This window comes from Dama dama, chromosome 13, assembly GCF_033118175.1.
Source record: "Dama dama isolate Ldn47 chromosome 13, ASM3311817v1, whole genome shotgun sequence".
Lineage (NCBI taxonomy): Eukaryota > Metazoa > Chordata > Mammalia > Artiodactyla > Cervidae > Dama > Dama dama.
Window position 1 is genome coordinate 31371603 of NC_083693.1, and position 16021 is coordinate 31387623.

The 16021-nt window shown below is 55.3% G+C and overlaps 1 protein-coding gene across 5 annotated transcripts in view; it reads right to left on the reverse strand.

The window, feature by feature from the left end:
- Nucleotides 1-4845: 4845 nt before the first annotated feature.
- The window catches only part of AP3B2 (adaptor related protein complex 3 subunit beta 2), a 35626-nt gene continuing 24450 nt past the window's right edge, over nucleotides 4846-16021 (reverse strand). Inside the window, exons 15-27 of one of the 5 annotated variants that reach the window (XM_061159611.1) lie at nucleotides 13374-13560; nucleotides 11961-12079; nucleotides 11236-11344; nucleotides 10742-10865; nucleotides 10196-10379; nucleotides 9991-10051; nucleotides 9560-9666; nucleotides 9417-9448; nucleotides 9129-9211; nucleotides 8621-8705; nucleotides 8317-8414; nucleotides 5337-5475; nucleotides 4846-5234 (exon numbers count right to left, since the gene is read on the reverse strand). In XM_061159611.1, coding sequence (XP_061015594.1) covers nucleotides 5084-5234; nucleotides 5337-5475; nucleotides 8317-8414; nucleotides 8621-8705; nucleotides 9129-9211; nucleotides 9417-9448; nucleotides 9560-9666; nucleotides 9991-10051; nucleotides 10196-10379; nucleotides 10742-10865; nucleotides 11236-11344; nucleotides 11961-12079; nucleotides 13374-13560 — 1479 coding nt within the window. In that variant the 3' untranslated portion in view covers nucleotides 4846-5083. Of the gene's footprint in view, nucleotides 5235-5336; nucleotides 5476-8316; nucleotides 8415-8620; nucleotides 8706-9128; nucleotides 9358-9416; nucleotides 9449-9559; nucleotides 9667-9990; nucleotides 10052-10195; nucleotides 10380-10741; nucleotides 10866-11235; nucleotides 11345-11960; nucleotides 12080-13373; nucleotides 13561-16021 lie in introns of those variants that run through there. The other 4 variants (XM_061159610.1, XM_061159612.1, XR_009695504.1 and 1 more) reach the window with 4 other exon arrangements.

Sequence of the window (16021 nt, forward strand, 5' to 3'; positions counted from 1 at the left end):
TCAAGCTCTCAGCCAGAACTGCAGTCATTTGAAGCTTTGCCTGGAGCCGGATCGGCCTCCCAACTCCACCCACCCCAGACTCTCTCAGCTCCTCCTTACAGGGACTGCTCCAGGGGACTAAGATGGAGGTGAGGGGAGTATCATAAGCTCATTTCCAAAATAACAGACTCTACAGCTTCTACAGTATTCTGTTGTTTACACACACCAACAGTGATGAGATGCAGGAGGGGATGACTCCAGGAGGCAAATGCCAGGAAGCAGAGATCACCAGAGGTTGGCTCACTTCTTGGTCACAGTGGAAGGAGAGCGCTGGTTGTCCTGAGATGCTTGTAAAGGGGTGAGGGGATGCCTAGGGTCTCAACGAAAGGAGAGACAGGGGAACCTGAGGGGCCCTCCCCTTCATTTTATAGCTGAGGAGACTGAAGTTGACGGGTTTCCTGGAGCGCAGGGTCTCCGTCTGGCCTTGGTCCAAGTGAAAAGGACTATGCCTTACCTTCTCCCTGCCTTCCCTCTGCAGGTGCAAATACTGGGGTCCTGGCACATCAAGACCTCCATCAAGGTCACCTTGCCCAAGAGTTCCTTCTTCCTCGGAACTGTTTTCTCACATTCTCCCTCAGCCAAAACAAGACAACCTCCATTTATTTCCACACACCTCGTCCCCTGCCACAGGGACCCCAGAGAGCGGCATATGGCATCATGTTGGCACTACCGGACACAAGTCTATGCTGGCCTTCTGGGATCCCACTGCCACTTGCAGACTGGGGTAGAACTGTTTCAGAGCTCTGTGATTGATCTCTGACTGAAATATCAATGCTGCTATCTGTTTCTTGATCTGAATACTAATTACACAGATTACTCAGTCTACGAATAAAGTGTGTGCGTTTTTTTTTAAATAGTCCCAAAGACAGGGACATATGTCTGGGAAGATCCCAGACAGAAGCATTTTACTGAGCTGTTAGCAACCTTTATTCTCAGGTACCACTGGAAAGTACCACTCAGGTGGACTCATGGGCAGATCTGAAAAGGGACTAAAGTTAGGGAGTCCTTGGCAGCAGATAAGAAGTGACATTCAGGGTGAAGGTGCCACTCAGGTAAGTAACCCCCAACATCGCTCACCTTCCTCCACACTGTGCCGAGGCCCAGAGACCCCCAAGCATCCTCAGTAGTCATGGGGCCATCAGGGTGGGGTTCCCAGTGGTCAGGATTAATAATGCAGGCTCCAAGTGCTCTTTCTTAGTAGACAGGTTAGTGGGATGGGGGAGAGGGGAGACAACGGGGTAGAAGAAAACAGGTTCAACCCAGCACAATCAGGTAGAAGATCTAGGAAGGTGCACATTTCTAACCCCTGTCCTGAGCCCAACCCTTCCAGGCACTGGCTCACCATTCTTCTCTTGACTTCGGGAAACAACACTGACCGGGCCATCGAAGAAGGAAGACCAGCTCATCTCCTTGAAGATGCTGGTCCATGCACACCCTCCCCCAGCAGCTCTCCTGGCCCACCCTTGAGCTGGGACTCTCCCAGTCCACCAGGCTCTGCAGCCAGTTGCAAGCTGGTGTCATGAGACAGGACCTACTGGGCTGAGCAGTCCCTCCATGGTTCACACCACAGTCCTGGGTGGTTATCAGCACCTCTTTGCCACCACAGTGCCAAGCCCTTGTTGGCTGCTCAGATGCTTGACGAGGAAGGAAGGACCTGAGGTGGGCCTTTCCCCGCCCCCACCCCGCTTCATGTGTAGCCACAGTAGAAGTGGGAGTGACAGAGAGGGACCTGAATGTGGCTGGGGAGGCGGGGAAGAAACTGATGGTGAGGGGGACTTCCCTGGTGGTCCAGTGGTAAAGAATCTGCCTTGCAATGCAGGGTACATGGGTTTGATCCCTGGTCGGGGAACCAGCACTCCACATGCCATGGAGCAACTAAACCCCTGCATGTGCCACAACCAGAGAAGCCAAGTGGCATCTAGTGAGCCTGTGTGTGGCAACAGAAAATCCCATGTCTCACAACTAGGACCTGACACAGCCAAATAAGTATTTTAAAAAAGAAACTAGTAGTGAGGATCCTGGCTATCCAGGAGCCAGGCCTTGGGGCGGGGGTGGGTCAGAAGTCTCCTTTGCCCAGTAAAGCCAGGGGAAATCCTGGCACAGTGAGTTACAGACCCAACATCCCCTCCCTTTGATCTGAAGACTCTGCCAAAGAGATGACTCTCAAGATGCCCAGGGAAAGGTGCTGAATTAGCCTAAGGGCTGGGGCGGGGTAAGTGCAGACCTGGGCACAGCTAGCACCCTCCTCCCACCCTCCACTCTGGGACCCTTGCTGCGACACTGCCTTAGGGTCCCTAGATGGATCTGTCCCCCAGACATTGTGGCTAGCCAGCTACAGCTGCCTGGCCAGAAACCGCACCCATTGCTTGTACCCATTTGCCAGGGCACTGCTTTGAAGCCATCCTGGAGTGGGTTCCCATTCTCAACCCCTCATGAAGTTCATTGTCCTGTCAAGGCCTGTGGTCTGGCTCAGACCACACTCAGACCTTCTGGTCCTCACTAATGCTCTACCCGACCCTCACCGGGGGCACCTTCTGCCTCGGTGCCAATCCCTGGGCTTGTGTCCATTTCCGCCCCCACCCCAGTCCTCCCTGAGTTCCAACAGAGCCCTTCCTAGGCTTCTCTGTCATCTCGGGCCCCATGTGAACCCCCTAGTCCTGGGCCCAGCTCTCTGGCTGCCCCTCAGCGCTGTCACAGGGTACATGAGATCCAGGAAGCCTGTGGCCACAGTGGCAAAGACTTGAATCAGTGACATGATACAGGATGTGACAGGGATAAATAAGAACGTTCTGGGGAGAAGAGAGCCCCTTCCAGGTCCTACGTGTCTGATTTGTGTCCACCAGGGAGGCTCATCCCTCACTCAGGGATGCCCACATGGCAGGGCCATGGGAGGTTCAGCCATTGACCTAGGGGTTTTAGAAGACACAGGTTGGGCTGAGGGTGGGGCAGCCCAACACCCTTCCCGTCTGACTGACATTTTCTCCCTGCAGACCATCCCCTAGAACAGAATGGGGCCCTTTTGCTTTCCTTGAAGGGTAGAAGACTGCTTCTTCTGCCCGCTTCCTCAGTGCCAGCCTTCCCAGCTGGGCTCCTCCTCCTCACCAGCTGCAGACCCAGACTCTCTCTGCTCACGCCCAGCTCTCCTGCCTCTCCCCTGAGACTGTCTCATGCACAAGAACCATCTTCTCAAGAAGGGTTGCTGCTGCTAACCCCATAGCCTGGGACTTGCTCCAGAGGAACCAGCACAGGGCTGTGACTAAGATTCCTGGGCTCTGGGCTCTCACTTAGGGGCTGGAGACCCAGGTTCCCTTTCCACAAGGTTCTGGGAACCTGGGCTGTGGGCTCCGTGGGGGATGGCAGAGGACATGCCTTCTGTGCTTCTTTTTCCTACAGAACCCACTCGGGGGCCTGCGCTGCAAAGTCCAGGTTGGTAAGGAATTCTCGGACCGTCCTTGTTCTGATTTCTTAAAAAGTCGCCCCCATGTTCTTTCTCCTGTTGCGGGCAATGCTGATTTAGAGACACAGCAGGAACCACTCCACCATTTGAGTGACCCCTGAATGGTGGATCAGTCCCCTCTCAGAACCTGCAGTGACAAAAACAGTGATCTCAGGGGGACTCTGGGGCCCCAAGGCTCTCACACAGGTAGCAGCCCCAGCTGCCCTCTGGTGCCACAGAGCCCGGCAAGTCTCCGGAGGTGGGGGCAGGGCTGTCCCCTGACACCGCCTTTGTTCTCCTTCCCTGAGAAGAGGGCCACACCGGCTCCACCCTGTCTGTCCCTAAATAGACCTGCTCAGCACCTCTTCCCTGACAGGGCTGGGGGGTGGGGTGGTCAAAGGACTGAAGTCTTGGTTATGGAGGATCAGGGCTGAGGTCCTACATCTCCAACTGTCACAGGAGTGTTTCTCCTGTAACACAGTCCATCAAAGGGTCCTGGGACAAATGCATCCCAAGGTCAAGAGCAGATGGGGGTCACAGCGCACATTAGCATAGTAAAGGCTCTGAGAAGGCCTGTGGGAAATTACCTTACTGTGTTTCAATCTGTGATTCCTAAACTTATTTGATTACAAGCTTTCTATTTGTTTTTGGCAGAACATACGCTTATGGAACCCCTTTTATCCATTTAGGAACCACTGCCTGCTCAGGCTCTTTCCGCACGAGGAAAGGGCCCTGACCCCCACGGCCACCCCCCAGAAGGCTTGTCCCAGGGTGGGGGCTCTACACCTTATTCCTCTAGTGTGTGTGTGGAGCAGCAGCCATGGTTGCTGGGATCTCATTAGGATTGCAGACTCTCAGGCCCCACTCCAGACCCACAGATCTGAATCTGTGTGTTAACAAGACACCCAGGTCATCTGATGAAGCACTCTTCTACATCTCCTGTTTTTCCCTCTCCAAGATGGCCCCTTGGGTCATCTCCCCAGCAAAGTGGGGGCTCTAAGCCAATCAAGATGCAGCTGCCATACTTTGAACCTTGCACCTATGTTTGGGAATTCCACGTTATGAGTTCTCCTTCTCCAGCGCCCATGAGGGGAACCAAAAGGGACGGCCAGACGTTGAAGAGGAATCTTTGCCAAGGCTTGCAGAGGACCAAGGAGTTCCTCCAGCTTGGCATCCCCATCCTGATCAGATGTCTCTTCCATAGAGACACGTGGAGACTTGAAGACAGTCATCTTGGGGCTCCAACCTAGAAGGCCAGTAGCAGTCATTCACAAGGGTCAAACAGTCAATCTTGGGAGCTTGTCCCCCAGTCCACCCCCTTAGGTAGAACCCAGAAGAAAGGGAAGGTGAGCCAGCCTCTAGGGAGAAGATATTTTATTGAGCTTTTGCCACATAAATAGCCACACCAAGCTGGGAGGGCTGAATGGAATCCCTCTGCACAGATCACTAAGGAACCCTTTGTGGGGGGACCAGAAGGGAGCCTGGTAATGACCAGAGAGAGAGAGAGGACCCCCCTGGATGCTATATGGGATGAGGAGAGAGAAGCTAATAGCCTACATGTCACAAGGGAGGGACAAGAAGGGGTCACACAGGTCACAGCCCTTGGTATCACTGGGTCAGGGCCTGTACCACGTCCTTCACCAGCATGGTGCCAATCACCATCTTCTCGCTGTTGACCGTCAGCTGGGCAGCTCCAGTGGGCCGGGCATCCAGCGTCAGCAGGACCAGGCTCCCACTGGTCAGCGTCCTCCCTGCAAACCTGGGGTAGGGGTGGAGGAATGGGCTCAACACTGGGGCCCAGGGCCCCTCCTTCCAACTAGGCCCAAGAGCCCATCTCGTCCCCCTTGCTGGCAGTCAGTACCTGTATTCGTCAGATGTCCCGCAAGGGACACGACCCAGGTTGGCTGTGGCCGTCACTTTCTGCACCACAACATGGTCACTCCGACAGGTGTCTGGCAGCGTGAGCTTCTCTGTGATCTCGTTCATGCCCGTCAGCTTTGCTGTGGGCAGAGGTCGTGGTGAGGGTGAAGGCCATGGTGGGTGCCCCTGGGTCTGCCCACTGGGCCTTCTCACCAGGGTCTACGCAGGTCTCCCTCACCAGTCTTGGGGAGGGGCTACTTCCCTCTCGGGCCGTGTCCTTCCCCACGGAGATTTTGTCAGCTTCTCCCCGCCCCACCCCAGGGTCTGTCCATACTGCCAACCAGAGACTGACTTGGTGCTTCCCCACTGTCAGACATCTGGGCTACCAGCCCCTTGGGAGTGGCCGGTGGTTTTGGAGGCCAGTCAGTTCTCAGAGGTTTCTTCCGCCTGGCCCCCACATCTTTTGGTCTTTCCTGGTTGGCCCTCCAACCCAAGTTTAACTCTCCCCCAGCTCCTGGAGACTGACTTCTCACAGAGAGGTCACTGGTAACTGCTATGGGTCCTCACCAGACAGGCCAGAGTCCAGGGGTCACAAGCAGCCCGCATGGGTGGACCCCTGCTTTCACACAGGACAACAGCTCCAAACATGGCCCAGGCTCGTGACGTCCCCAGGCCTTCACAGCATCCCCAGAAACCCTCACTCTTCAGGGCTGACATCTCCTCTGCACTCCTATGCTCTCCCCAGCACATGAGCTCCTCCATCTGTCCTCCTGCCCACCTTCTCCCCAGCCTCTCTCCTCCCTTTGCTGCTCCCTCCATTGTTCTCCTTTGGAGAACAGACACACCCTTCCTGTTTCTTTCATCCCCTCCATTCCTAACTAGTGACATTTTCTTGTCCTGTACTTTTAGTTTCTCCTTATCAAGTCTCCCCATTCTTAAGTCCTCCCTAGAAGCCAGACATGCATGATGCCAATACTGTTGCCCCTTCCCTGTTGACCTCCAAGGTCCTCCAAAGAAGATTTACTTCCTCAAGCCCCGCTCTCTCTAAACCCACTGCAGTTGGCCTCGGTCTCCCCTTTGGCAATAACCTGCTCTCTTTGATGTTGGCAGCAGTTTCCTATCTGCTGGACCTGAAGGTCTTTGGTCATCTTGGCCTGCAGACTATCCAAGACACATTTCTACCTCCTCATCCCTCCTCGTACCTACACTCTGTTCCTTCTCTTTCCCCTCCCTTCCTTTTTCTCCTGAAGGATGCAAGTTTTCCTCAAGAAAGGTCTGTGGCCTCCTTATCTCCCCATTCATCTCTCCCTCAGGGTGATCTCACTTATAGTCACAGCTTCAGTTATCACCTCTATGCTCCTGACTCCAGCCTAGAAGGGTTTCCTGGGCACAGACCCACATTTTTCAGTTGTGTATGAAACACCTCCTCCTGAATTTCCCACGTATATTTCAAAAAGCAGCTCATCCAAAACTATCCAAGATCTTCCCCTCTCCCTTGCCTGATTCATCCTTCTTTCTTCTAGATTAGGAGTTTGGCAAATTATAGCCTGAAGGCCAAATACAACATACCACCTGCACAGTCCACAATGTGGTTTTTGTTTTTTTAAAATATTTTTTAAGTGTTGGGGGAAAAAATCAAGACTAGCTATTTCATGACACATGTAAAGTATATGAAATTCAAGTCTGTGTCCATAGATAGTTTTATTGGAATACAGCCACACTCATTCATGTATGTATCATCTATGACTGTTCCTGGGTTACAAAGGCAAATTGCAGCAGAGACCACATGACCCAGAAAGCCTAAAATGTTTGCTGGGAGTTCCCTGGTGGTCCAGTGGCTAAGACTTCACACTCCTAATGCAGGGCGCCCAGGTTCAACCCCTGGTTGGGGAACCAGATCCCACATGCCACAATCAAGAGTTCACATGCCGCAACTAAAAATCCTGCATGTTACAACTAAGACCCAGCACAGCCAAATAAATAAATATTAAAATGTTTAACATAAATAAAACATTTACTTTATGGCCCATTACAGAAAAAGCTGGCCAAACCCTGGTCTAGGTGAACAGCACTGCCATTCTTCCCGCTCTCTAAGCCAGATATTCTAGAGACAGCTTCCATGTCTCTGTCTCCTCTTTCATTCGGCAAATGCCCATGGAGTCCCTCTCCCCTACCTCAGCCTTTCATTCTTTTTGCTGTGGCTCTAATCCTGGTCCTCACCATCTCTCATCAAATCTACATCAATAGCCTTATAACTAGTCACAGAATTTAGTCCAAGGTGACATACCAAGCAGGTGGCAGGTTCAGAACTTAAATCCAGGACTCACGAAGCCCCATGATTCCTTCCACTTATACTGTTCTGCCTCTTTTTCCTGCTGCCATTCTCTCAATTCCAGTCCTAACTGTAAATGTTGCCAGATTTCACTTTCTGAAACCCAAGACTGAACTTGGCCCCTTCTTTGCTCAAAAAAACTTCAATAATTCCTCTACTGCTAGAAAAATGAAATCTGCACTCCTCAACCCTCTATTAATGGAGTTGGTACCAAATAACCTCTGTGACCCCTTTCAGCTCTGAAATTTTAGGATGGAAATATTTTAGCACAGCATTCAAGGCTTCCAGAAACTAGACAGAACATATTTTCATCTTTGTTCTCCTTACTCCCCAGTGCTAAGGATCCCTAGGCCCCAAGGCAAACTGCACCCCTGCTTGCTTCCTGTAAATTTTCACTAACGCCTACTCATAATGCTTCCCCCAGCTGGAATCCTGGCCTAGAATCTTCTGCTGGCTGCATCTCAACTCTCTCCAAAGTCTCACTGAAGTGTCCGAGGGTCTGGGAAGCCTCTGCTGGAGTCACAAGGGGCGAGGCCTCCCTCTGTGTGCAGCAGCTGAGGCTCCCGCAGCATGCCTGTACAGTGGAGCTGAATAAGCCCCAGTGGAGGGTCCTGAGCGCCCATCCCACCCACCCCCAGGGAGCACTCACCCTGTTCCTTCTTGAACTCATTCTCACTCAGGAACACAGGGGCCATCAGCTCCCCAACGGGTGGCTGAATGGAGACATAGAACTGTCGGGTTTGGGTGCTGGGAAGGCAGGAGGAGACAGAGAGAGGGAGTCAGGCCGGCTTCTCTCCCCTCACCTCGCACTGTGTCTGGAGGTAAGGCCTGAGGTCCTGAGATGCCTTCCAGATCATGATGCCTCCCCACCTAACACCACCTCCAGTCCCAGTTTATTTTGACCCCTCCTCTCCCCAGCCGCCCTCCCGCTCCTCTACAAGCGGGACACATACCATAGCTGGAAGTTTGCTGCCTGGGTTGAGTCACAGAAATTAATGCCCATGACAACAGTGGCAGACTCTCCAGGTGCCAGGGACTCTGCAGTGATGGGAGGCAGGAGCAGGGGGAGACGGAGACCCCATCAACTGATGGGTCTGGAACCCAGACTCTTCTCCCCTCCACTGCCACGGCTGACTGCCTTCTATGGAACCTGGCTTTCTGGGCTGCTGGAGACTCTTCCTGAAATCTAGACACCCGCCCCCACCTGCCCTCACCCCACGGAAGTCACTGCTGAATCAGTCAAACCTCAAGCTCCTCCCATCCTGATATGGACTTGCTCGTTTCCTAGTTTGTCTTGTCCACTGGGGCGTGGATTATGGCAGATGCCATCTCTGTACCCCTAGAGCCTAGCCCCTGGCTGGGCACAGATTGGACTGTCAGCAGCCACAGGCAGACCTGTGGACCCCCCTCCCCCTGTCCCCCAGAGCTTCCTCCACCACTCCGCGCAGGGCCCTTCCGCACCGATTTCAGGAAACTCCTGGATGCTGATGCCGGGAGGCAGTTTGGGGGTGCCCATGTGCAGGCCCTTGATGGGGGTGTCTGAGCTGTTGGAGAAGTAGATGTGCACAGACACCATGTGGGGGTCCCCGGAGAAAGGCTGGCGGCTGAAGGTGTAGTCCACAGCCAGCCCCTCGCCAGCCACGCGGTGCAGCAGCTCCTGTCTTCCAGCTCCCGACACGGGACTCAGCAGCTGGTGGGGATTTGGGGCGGGGCGGGGGGGTGGTGGTGGGAAGGATGGAAATAACTCACCAGCAAAGGGCCAGCCCCAGCCTCGTCCCTGCCTGTGCTCACAAAAACGGGGACTCAGAGCTACCCACTCCATTGCACCCTCTTCACACAAACCCACACCACAGGATACACCACAGAGATGTATTTCTGCCCAGCCCACTCACCGAGGGCACCAGGGGGGAGTCTGTGAGTGTCAGGCCCTCCAGGTCAGCAGCCAGGCTGGTGGACACGACTGTGGGCGGGGACACAGGCTGGATGCTGGGCGGGGTGACTGTGGGGCATACAAGGAACGTGATGATAAAGGAGAGGCAAAGTGGAATTGGCTTGGATACGGCCATGGAGCCTAGGGCTCAGGGAGCAGACAGTTCAGCACCATGGACAGCGAGGCATGGCAGCTGGTGCCTCCAGAGCGATGCCCATCCTTGACTTCAACCCTGCACCTGAGGAGGTTGCTCTGCTGCCACCTCAGGCTCAAAGATGTATTCTGTCTGCTCCCATTACCCTGAAGCCCCAGGGAACCTAGTCCAGAGCGCCACGGACCTTCCTACATCATCCTCCCCAGGCCTCCTTCCCCCTGACTTCTACCCAAACTCACAGTCCTCTAGGTCAAGCAGGGAGACCTCCTTGGTTGCAGGGGCACTTTTGCTACTGGGAGGCTGGAAGAGAAAAATGGGGTGTGAGTGCGGAAGGGAGTACCCTGACCCGTTCTGGGTTGTGAGCAGACGCCTGGGCCTGGCCCAGAGGGTGGGTTGGGGTGGCTGGTCCATGAGCCAACCCCCTCTCTGCCCCAAGGTTCTCACTGTTTTTTTCCTCCAGGAGGCAGGTTCCACCTGCTCCTCCTCAGTCTCTGACGTCATCTCAGACTCTGAGGAGCTGTTGCTGGAATCGCTGCCCTCATCTGAGGACGAACCGCCTTCTTGCCCTTCTGGCACCTTCTTCTTCTTCTTCATTTTCTTCTTCTTACCTTCCTCCTCACTCTGTTCACTGGAGAAGAGGGGGCAAACAGGGCTTGGGTCCAGCCTGGATGGCCCCCTCTTGCCTCACAGAAGAGCAGGGAAAGCCTTGAAAACTGGGGGTGAGGGTGGGGAGCCTGGACCACAGCACACCACACCTGGGCTGCAGTGAGAGGTTCAGACCAGCCTGTGCCAGCAGGCCCCTTCCCTGACTGCTTCTCCAGGCTGTGGCCCTGGTGCAGAGACCTCCTGTGGCCCTCAGGTGAGCAGACCTGGGGGACTGCAGGCCCCAGCAGCTCAGGAGGAGGCTTGGGGGCTCTTAGGAGACTGACTAAGGCTGAGTGTTGGCCCTTCTTTCCCAAGGGAGACCCTGAAACCCCCCAGTCATCTCACCTCTCACTGCTCCTCCCTTTCTCCTCATCCTCATCCTGGTCTTCGTTGTCAGACTCGCTGCTGGACTCCCCGGAGCCACTTTCACTGCTGCTCTTACTCTCCGATTCACTCTCAGACTCGGGATCTGTGGAGGGACAGTCTCAGTCTTCCCTCTTTTCCGAGCAGGCCTCCTGGGGAGCCCTGGGAGCTCAGCTTCAGACTCTGCACTGATGCAGCAAACTCACCTCTTCCCCCTCCCCCCCGCCGCCCACACCCTGAACTGCTCCCAGCCAGACGCCAAGCAGACCAGCTGGGACGCAGATGGACCCGTGTGGATGGAGACCTACGCAAGCACACACGTGTCTGGGACATGCAGTCAGTCCCTCTGGTGCATAAACACACATACTGGTGCATGCTCCCTTGGACCCATGACCAGTAACACAAGAGCACACGCTTGCACCAGACAGGTAGCCACAAGACGCACACACAGGCCCCAGCCCTGACCATCTCCTCACCGCTGTCTGCAGACTCTGTGGGGCCCGACTCTCCCTCCGAGTCTGAGTAGAAGGGTTTCTCCTTCTCCTTCCTCTTCTCCCTATTGGAGCACTTGGTCCATTCAGGTACCTGGAGATGAGGAAAGTTGTTAGTCGCTTCAGTCGTGTCTATTTGAGACCCCATGGACTGTAGCCTGCCAGGCTCCTCTGTCCGTGGGATTCTCCAGACAAGGATACTGGAGTGGACTGCAATTTCCTTCTTCAGGGGACCTTCCTGACCCAGGATCCAGGTCTCCTGCATTGCAGGCGGACTCTTTACCATCTGAGGCACCAGGAAAGCCCCTCTTATCCTTCACCCCAGCTCTTTTGGGGGCCCCACCTGGCCCTGGCCCTGAGAGGGAATAATGGGGGGTGGGCAGGAGCACTATCCCTGGAGGGTAGGGGTGGTGCTCACAGAGCCTGGCTGCCAACAAGGAAGGATCAGGGTTCAGAGCAGGCACGGGATGCAGCACACAGGGGGAGGGGGGCACTGGAGGCTGGGGGAGAGCACTGCACGCAGGGCAGGGCACACAGCACACGGGGCGGGGGACCTCGGTGTATGCGCCCAACAGGCCCACGTGGGTCTCAATAAGGGAGAGGTCTTCTTCCTGCATGTGGGGAGGGTGTCAGGAGGGCCGGGCACACCCCCAGGGCTCCCTGCTGTCCACCTCTCTCAGCACACCCTGGCCCACCCCACTCCTGCTGACCTCCACGTTGCGCACAGATGGGTCCGGGGCTTCCTCTGGCCAGTCTGGCAGCTCCTGGTAGCCCGTGGCCTTGGCGTTGAGCAGGTGGGACAGGGAACCCAGCTGGAAGTGGTCCCGGTCTGAGGACAGGGTGAGAGGTCAGGCCAGGAGTGGCAGTGAGGAAATGCCCTGGGGTGGTTTCCTGGGTGGGGCGGGGTGACAATTCTGGTGGGAACATCCTAGATAGACGGAAGAGGGGGTGGACGTGTCCCCTAAGGGCTCTTCAGCCCTGACCGAATCTGCAGCTCCACAGGCTGGAAAGAAGGTTGTATGACTGACAAGAGCAGGGCTGAGGGGTGGGGGAGGGGTGGGGGCAACTGGGACCTCAGAGGAGATGGGGGGCACTGTGGGCCCAGAGCTGCTGCGGGCCTGTCTGCCGGGTCTGCCTGCTGAGATGGGGGCGGGGGCGGGGGGAGCAGAAATGTGGGTGTGGCTTCTCCCAGGGCACAGTGCGGGTGGGGTGAAGGCTATGTGGCTGCAGGGCCAGGCTCAGGAGGGAGGCCCACTTGGGACAAGGGTATCAGCTCTAAGAGACTGGCCAGGCTGGGACCAAGGGCAAAGAGCTGTGTCTCATCAGGCTCTGGCCTCCATGGGGAGAGCTGAGCCATCTGAATGGGAGTGGGACGGGGTCAGAGCCAGAGGAGGGCAGCACAGAGACCTGTGGTGGGGATGGTGTTGGGGAGGAGAAAAACACTGCCCACTTCCTCCCTGGGGGGTTTCCCATCTGCCCCACCGCTCTGAATCTCCTTACTCCAGGGATCCAGGGCGGAGACTAAGCAGGACAAGAGCTACATAGGAGAACCAAGCTTTGTGAAGGAAGCTCCTTCCAGAGGAGATTCCTGGGTCCAGAGAGCCAGCTGGGCCCCCCACCACTCGCTGTCAGAGCCCTTCTCACGGGAGACCTGCCTGAGAGATGAGGTAGGGCTGAGGGGCTGGGATCTGGGCTGACCTTCAGGGACAGCCCAGCCAGTGCTGGAAACCGCTTTCTCAGGACTGTTACCAACATACACCCCCCTTTGTATGCAGTTCTACTTCCTGCCTTCCTGGGGCCTTGGTATGTAAAATCTTGATAGATATGCCTGCTCAGGGAGGTGGAAGGAAAAAGGGAGTCTGAGAGCTGAGGAGCCAGGGGCCCATCCTGCCTGGGAGGGCAGAGACCAGGTGAGATGATGCTCGTGGTGGTGGTGAGTGGGTGAAGGAGCAAGCCCAGGGCGCCGCAGGACGAGCAAAGGGTCCAGCCAGGGGCACAGGAGTCCTGCCCACCAAAGGCTGGTGCCTGGCTGAGACTGAGACCTCAGGAGGAAGAGCCAGGACTGGGGTGCTGGCCAATTCTCCCCTTCCTCCAGGAAGGCACCTCTTGATTTCAGCTCCCACCTTTGAAGGACGACTCCAAGACTGGGGCTGGTTTGGGTGCCAGGAAGAGCTTCTTGGCATGGCGGCTGAGGGCTCCACCCTGCTCCGAAGGGACAATGAGCTGCCGGGTGAAGCGTGCTCGGTCGCGAATATCATAGTTCTGGTCATACTTGGCCAGGCTCAGCACGTACTGGGTCAGCAGCTTGGTCTGGGACACGAGAGGTGAGTCAGCAGCCATCACAGAGGGTGGGGACACACGAAGTCTCCAACCAGATTTTTTTTTTTTGGCCATGTCCTGTAACACGCAGGATCTTAATTCCCTAACCATGGATCGAACCTGTGCCCCCAGTAGTGGAAACGCTGAGTCTTAACCACTGGACTGCCAGGAAAGTCCCAGAACCAGATTCTTTAAGCCAACAGCTCCAAGCACTGCTGCGTCCACCCAACTTCCCCTCCAACCCCAACACTGTGTCACTGTGTCAGAGCTTCCCTGGTGGCTCATATGGTAAAGAATCTGCCTGCAAAGCAGGAGACCTGGGTTCGATCCCCGGGTCAGGAAGATCTCCTGGAGAAGGAAATGGCAACCCACCCTAGTATTCTTGCCTGGAGAATTCCATGGACAGAGGAGCCTGGTGGGCTACAGTCCATGGGATCGCAAAGGGTTAGACATGACTGAAGACTAACACTTTCACTTTCCGCTGTTGTGTCAGACCTACATTTTCCCTCACCTCCCCAGCCCTGACCCCCGACCCTGACATTGACAACTGCCTTGGCCAGCATAAGAGGCTGCCCTTTTGGAACCCTCCCTCTCAGCCCTGGGGAAGCCATTCATCCTCAGGTTTGTGGTCCCCACTGCCTTCGGCCCACTCCTAACTCACTAGTCCAGGCTAAGCCAGTGTCTCCACCCTGAGGTCTAGAACAGGTTTCTAGACCTCACCGTTCCTAGACTCCATCACCCAGGGGAAATCAGACGACAAAAAGAGAAAGGGGGACACACAGGAATCCCCTTGGCCGGGGCTGTCCTCATACCCCATGGACCCACAGGGTAGAATCTGGGCAGCCCAGGGGTTTCAGAGGCCATAATCCCCTGTTGGAAGTTTCCAATGAGATTGGAGCAAACTGCAGCCACTTCAGGGTCTGCTGAAGTAAACACGGGGCTCACAGTCTGCAGTCAAGGGAGCCCGAGCCCAGGACCAAGTCTCAACTTCTGCCCTGCTCCTGACCTAGTGTCAGCTATCTTCACAAAATGACAGTGGGAGCCACCACTTATGGAGTGCATTCTAGTGCCCAGTACTGTGCTAGTGGGGCCTGTCCCTGCCTCATGGAATCTCCACAGCCCTTCGGAGAGGTGGCGCTACTGCCCCCATTTCCAGAGGAAAATCAGAAGCACTAAGTGACATTTCCTGGGTACGGAGCCAGTCAGTGCTGCACCCAGGCCTGAACTCACCCAAACCGGCACTCTATTTACCTGTCCCTCCCACTGCCTACCCTCTGTGGCTGACCTCATCCAGGTCTCCATCCCTGTGGCAAAGACAATCAAAATCCACCAAGTACATATATCCCGTGTCACCACGACCAGAGTATCTGGGGATATTCTGAGGGACAGGACCAGCGAACCGACTCTGGTCTTCCTGACATTCTGGTTACACAGTGTTACATCCAGCCTTGGACACGGCTGAGCCAGGTAATCTGGCAGGGCCATCAGCAAGACGCTGGCCCAGAATCAGAGTAGCTGCTGTGACAAAACTCTAGAGAGCTTCTGTGACTCCACTCCAACAACGGCGGCTTTCGCAGCCTCATGTTCAGCTCAGTCCCTTCCAGCACAGCACCACCTGTGATACTGTTCCCATCAGAGGTAAGTACTCCAAACCCCACACTTCCCTAGGACGCCCCCATCAAAATGGACTTCATTGTAGACCTGCCTCTCCTTGGCCAGACACCACCCCGTGTGCCAAGGCTATCAGAAGTCCTTATTCACACCGACTGTTATCAAGAAGCTCCTGATCCAACTCTATGGATTTCCCAGCTGGCCGATCATAGACCCTCTCTCCCTACCCTCAAGTCCTTGCCTAATTCTGGGAAGAAGAGTTCAAGGTTTTGATCCATCTGTCCACAGCCTTAACTGCCCATCAACAACCAACCTAAGAAGGGGCTAGTCCCTCCACCTCAACACTGCAGGATTTGCCTATAGTTCATTACCCCGCTCCTTACTAAGGACCCATTCCCCAGGGGTTATCGCATCCAGTCTGCAGCCCCAGGACACCTGCCTTGCCTAGCCAGTATGCACAAGAATTCTAGGCTGTTTAAGAAGGCCTATGAGACAAGCTCCAGTGCACCAAGAACTGAACAAAGCTCCCAGTTGGACCCAAGAGCTCTGTCTGCCAGGAAGAATTTTAAGTGGGGAGCATCGATGCCTTTTCAAGAACCTGTACCAGGACTTCCCCAGTGACTCAGTGGTAAAGAATCCACCTGCCAATGCAGGAGACTTGGGTTCGATCCCTGGTCTGGGAAGATCCTACATGCCACAGAGCGACTAAGCTCACGCGCCACAACTACTGAACCTGTGCTCTAGAGCCTGGGAGCCGCAGCTACCAAAGCCCGTGTGTCTAGAGCCTATGCTCCACAACAAGAAAAGTCACAGCAAGGAGAAGACTGCGCACCTCAACTAG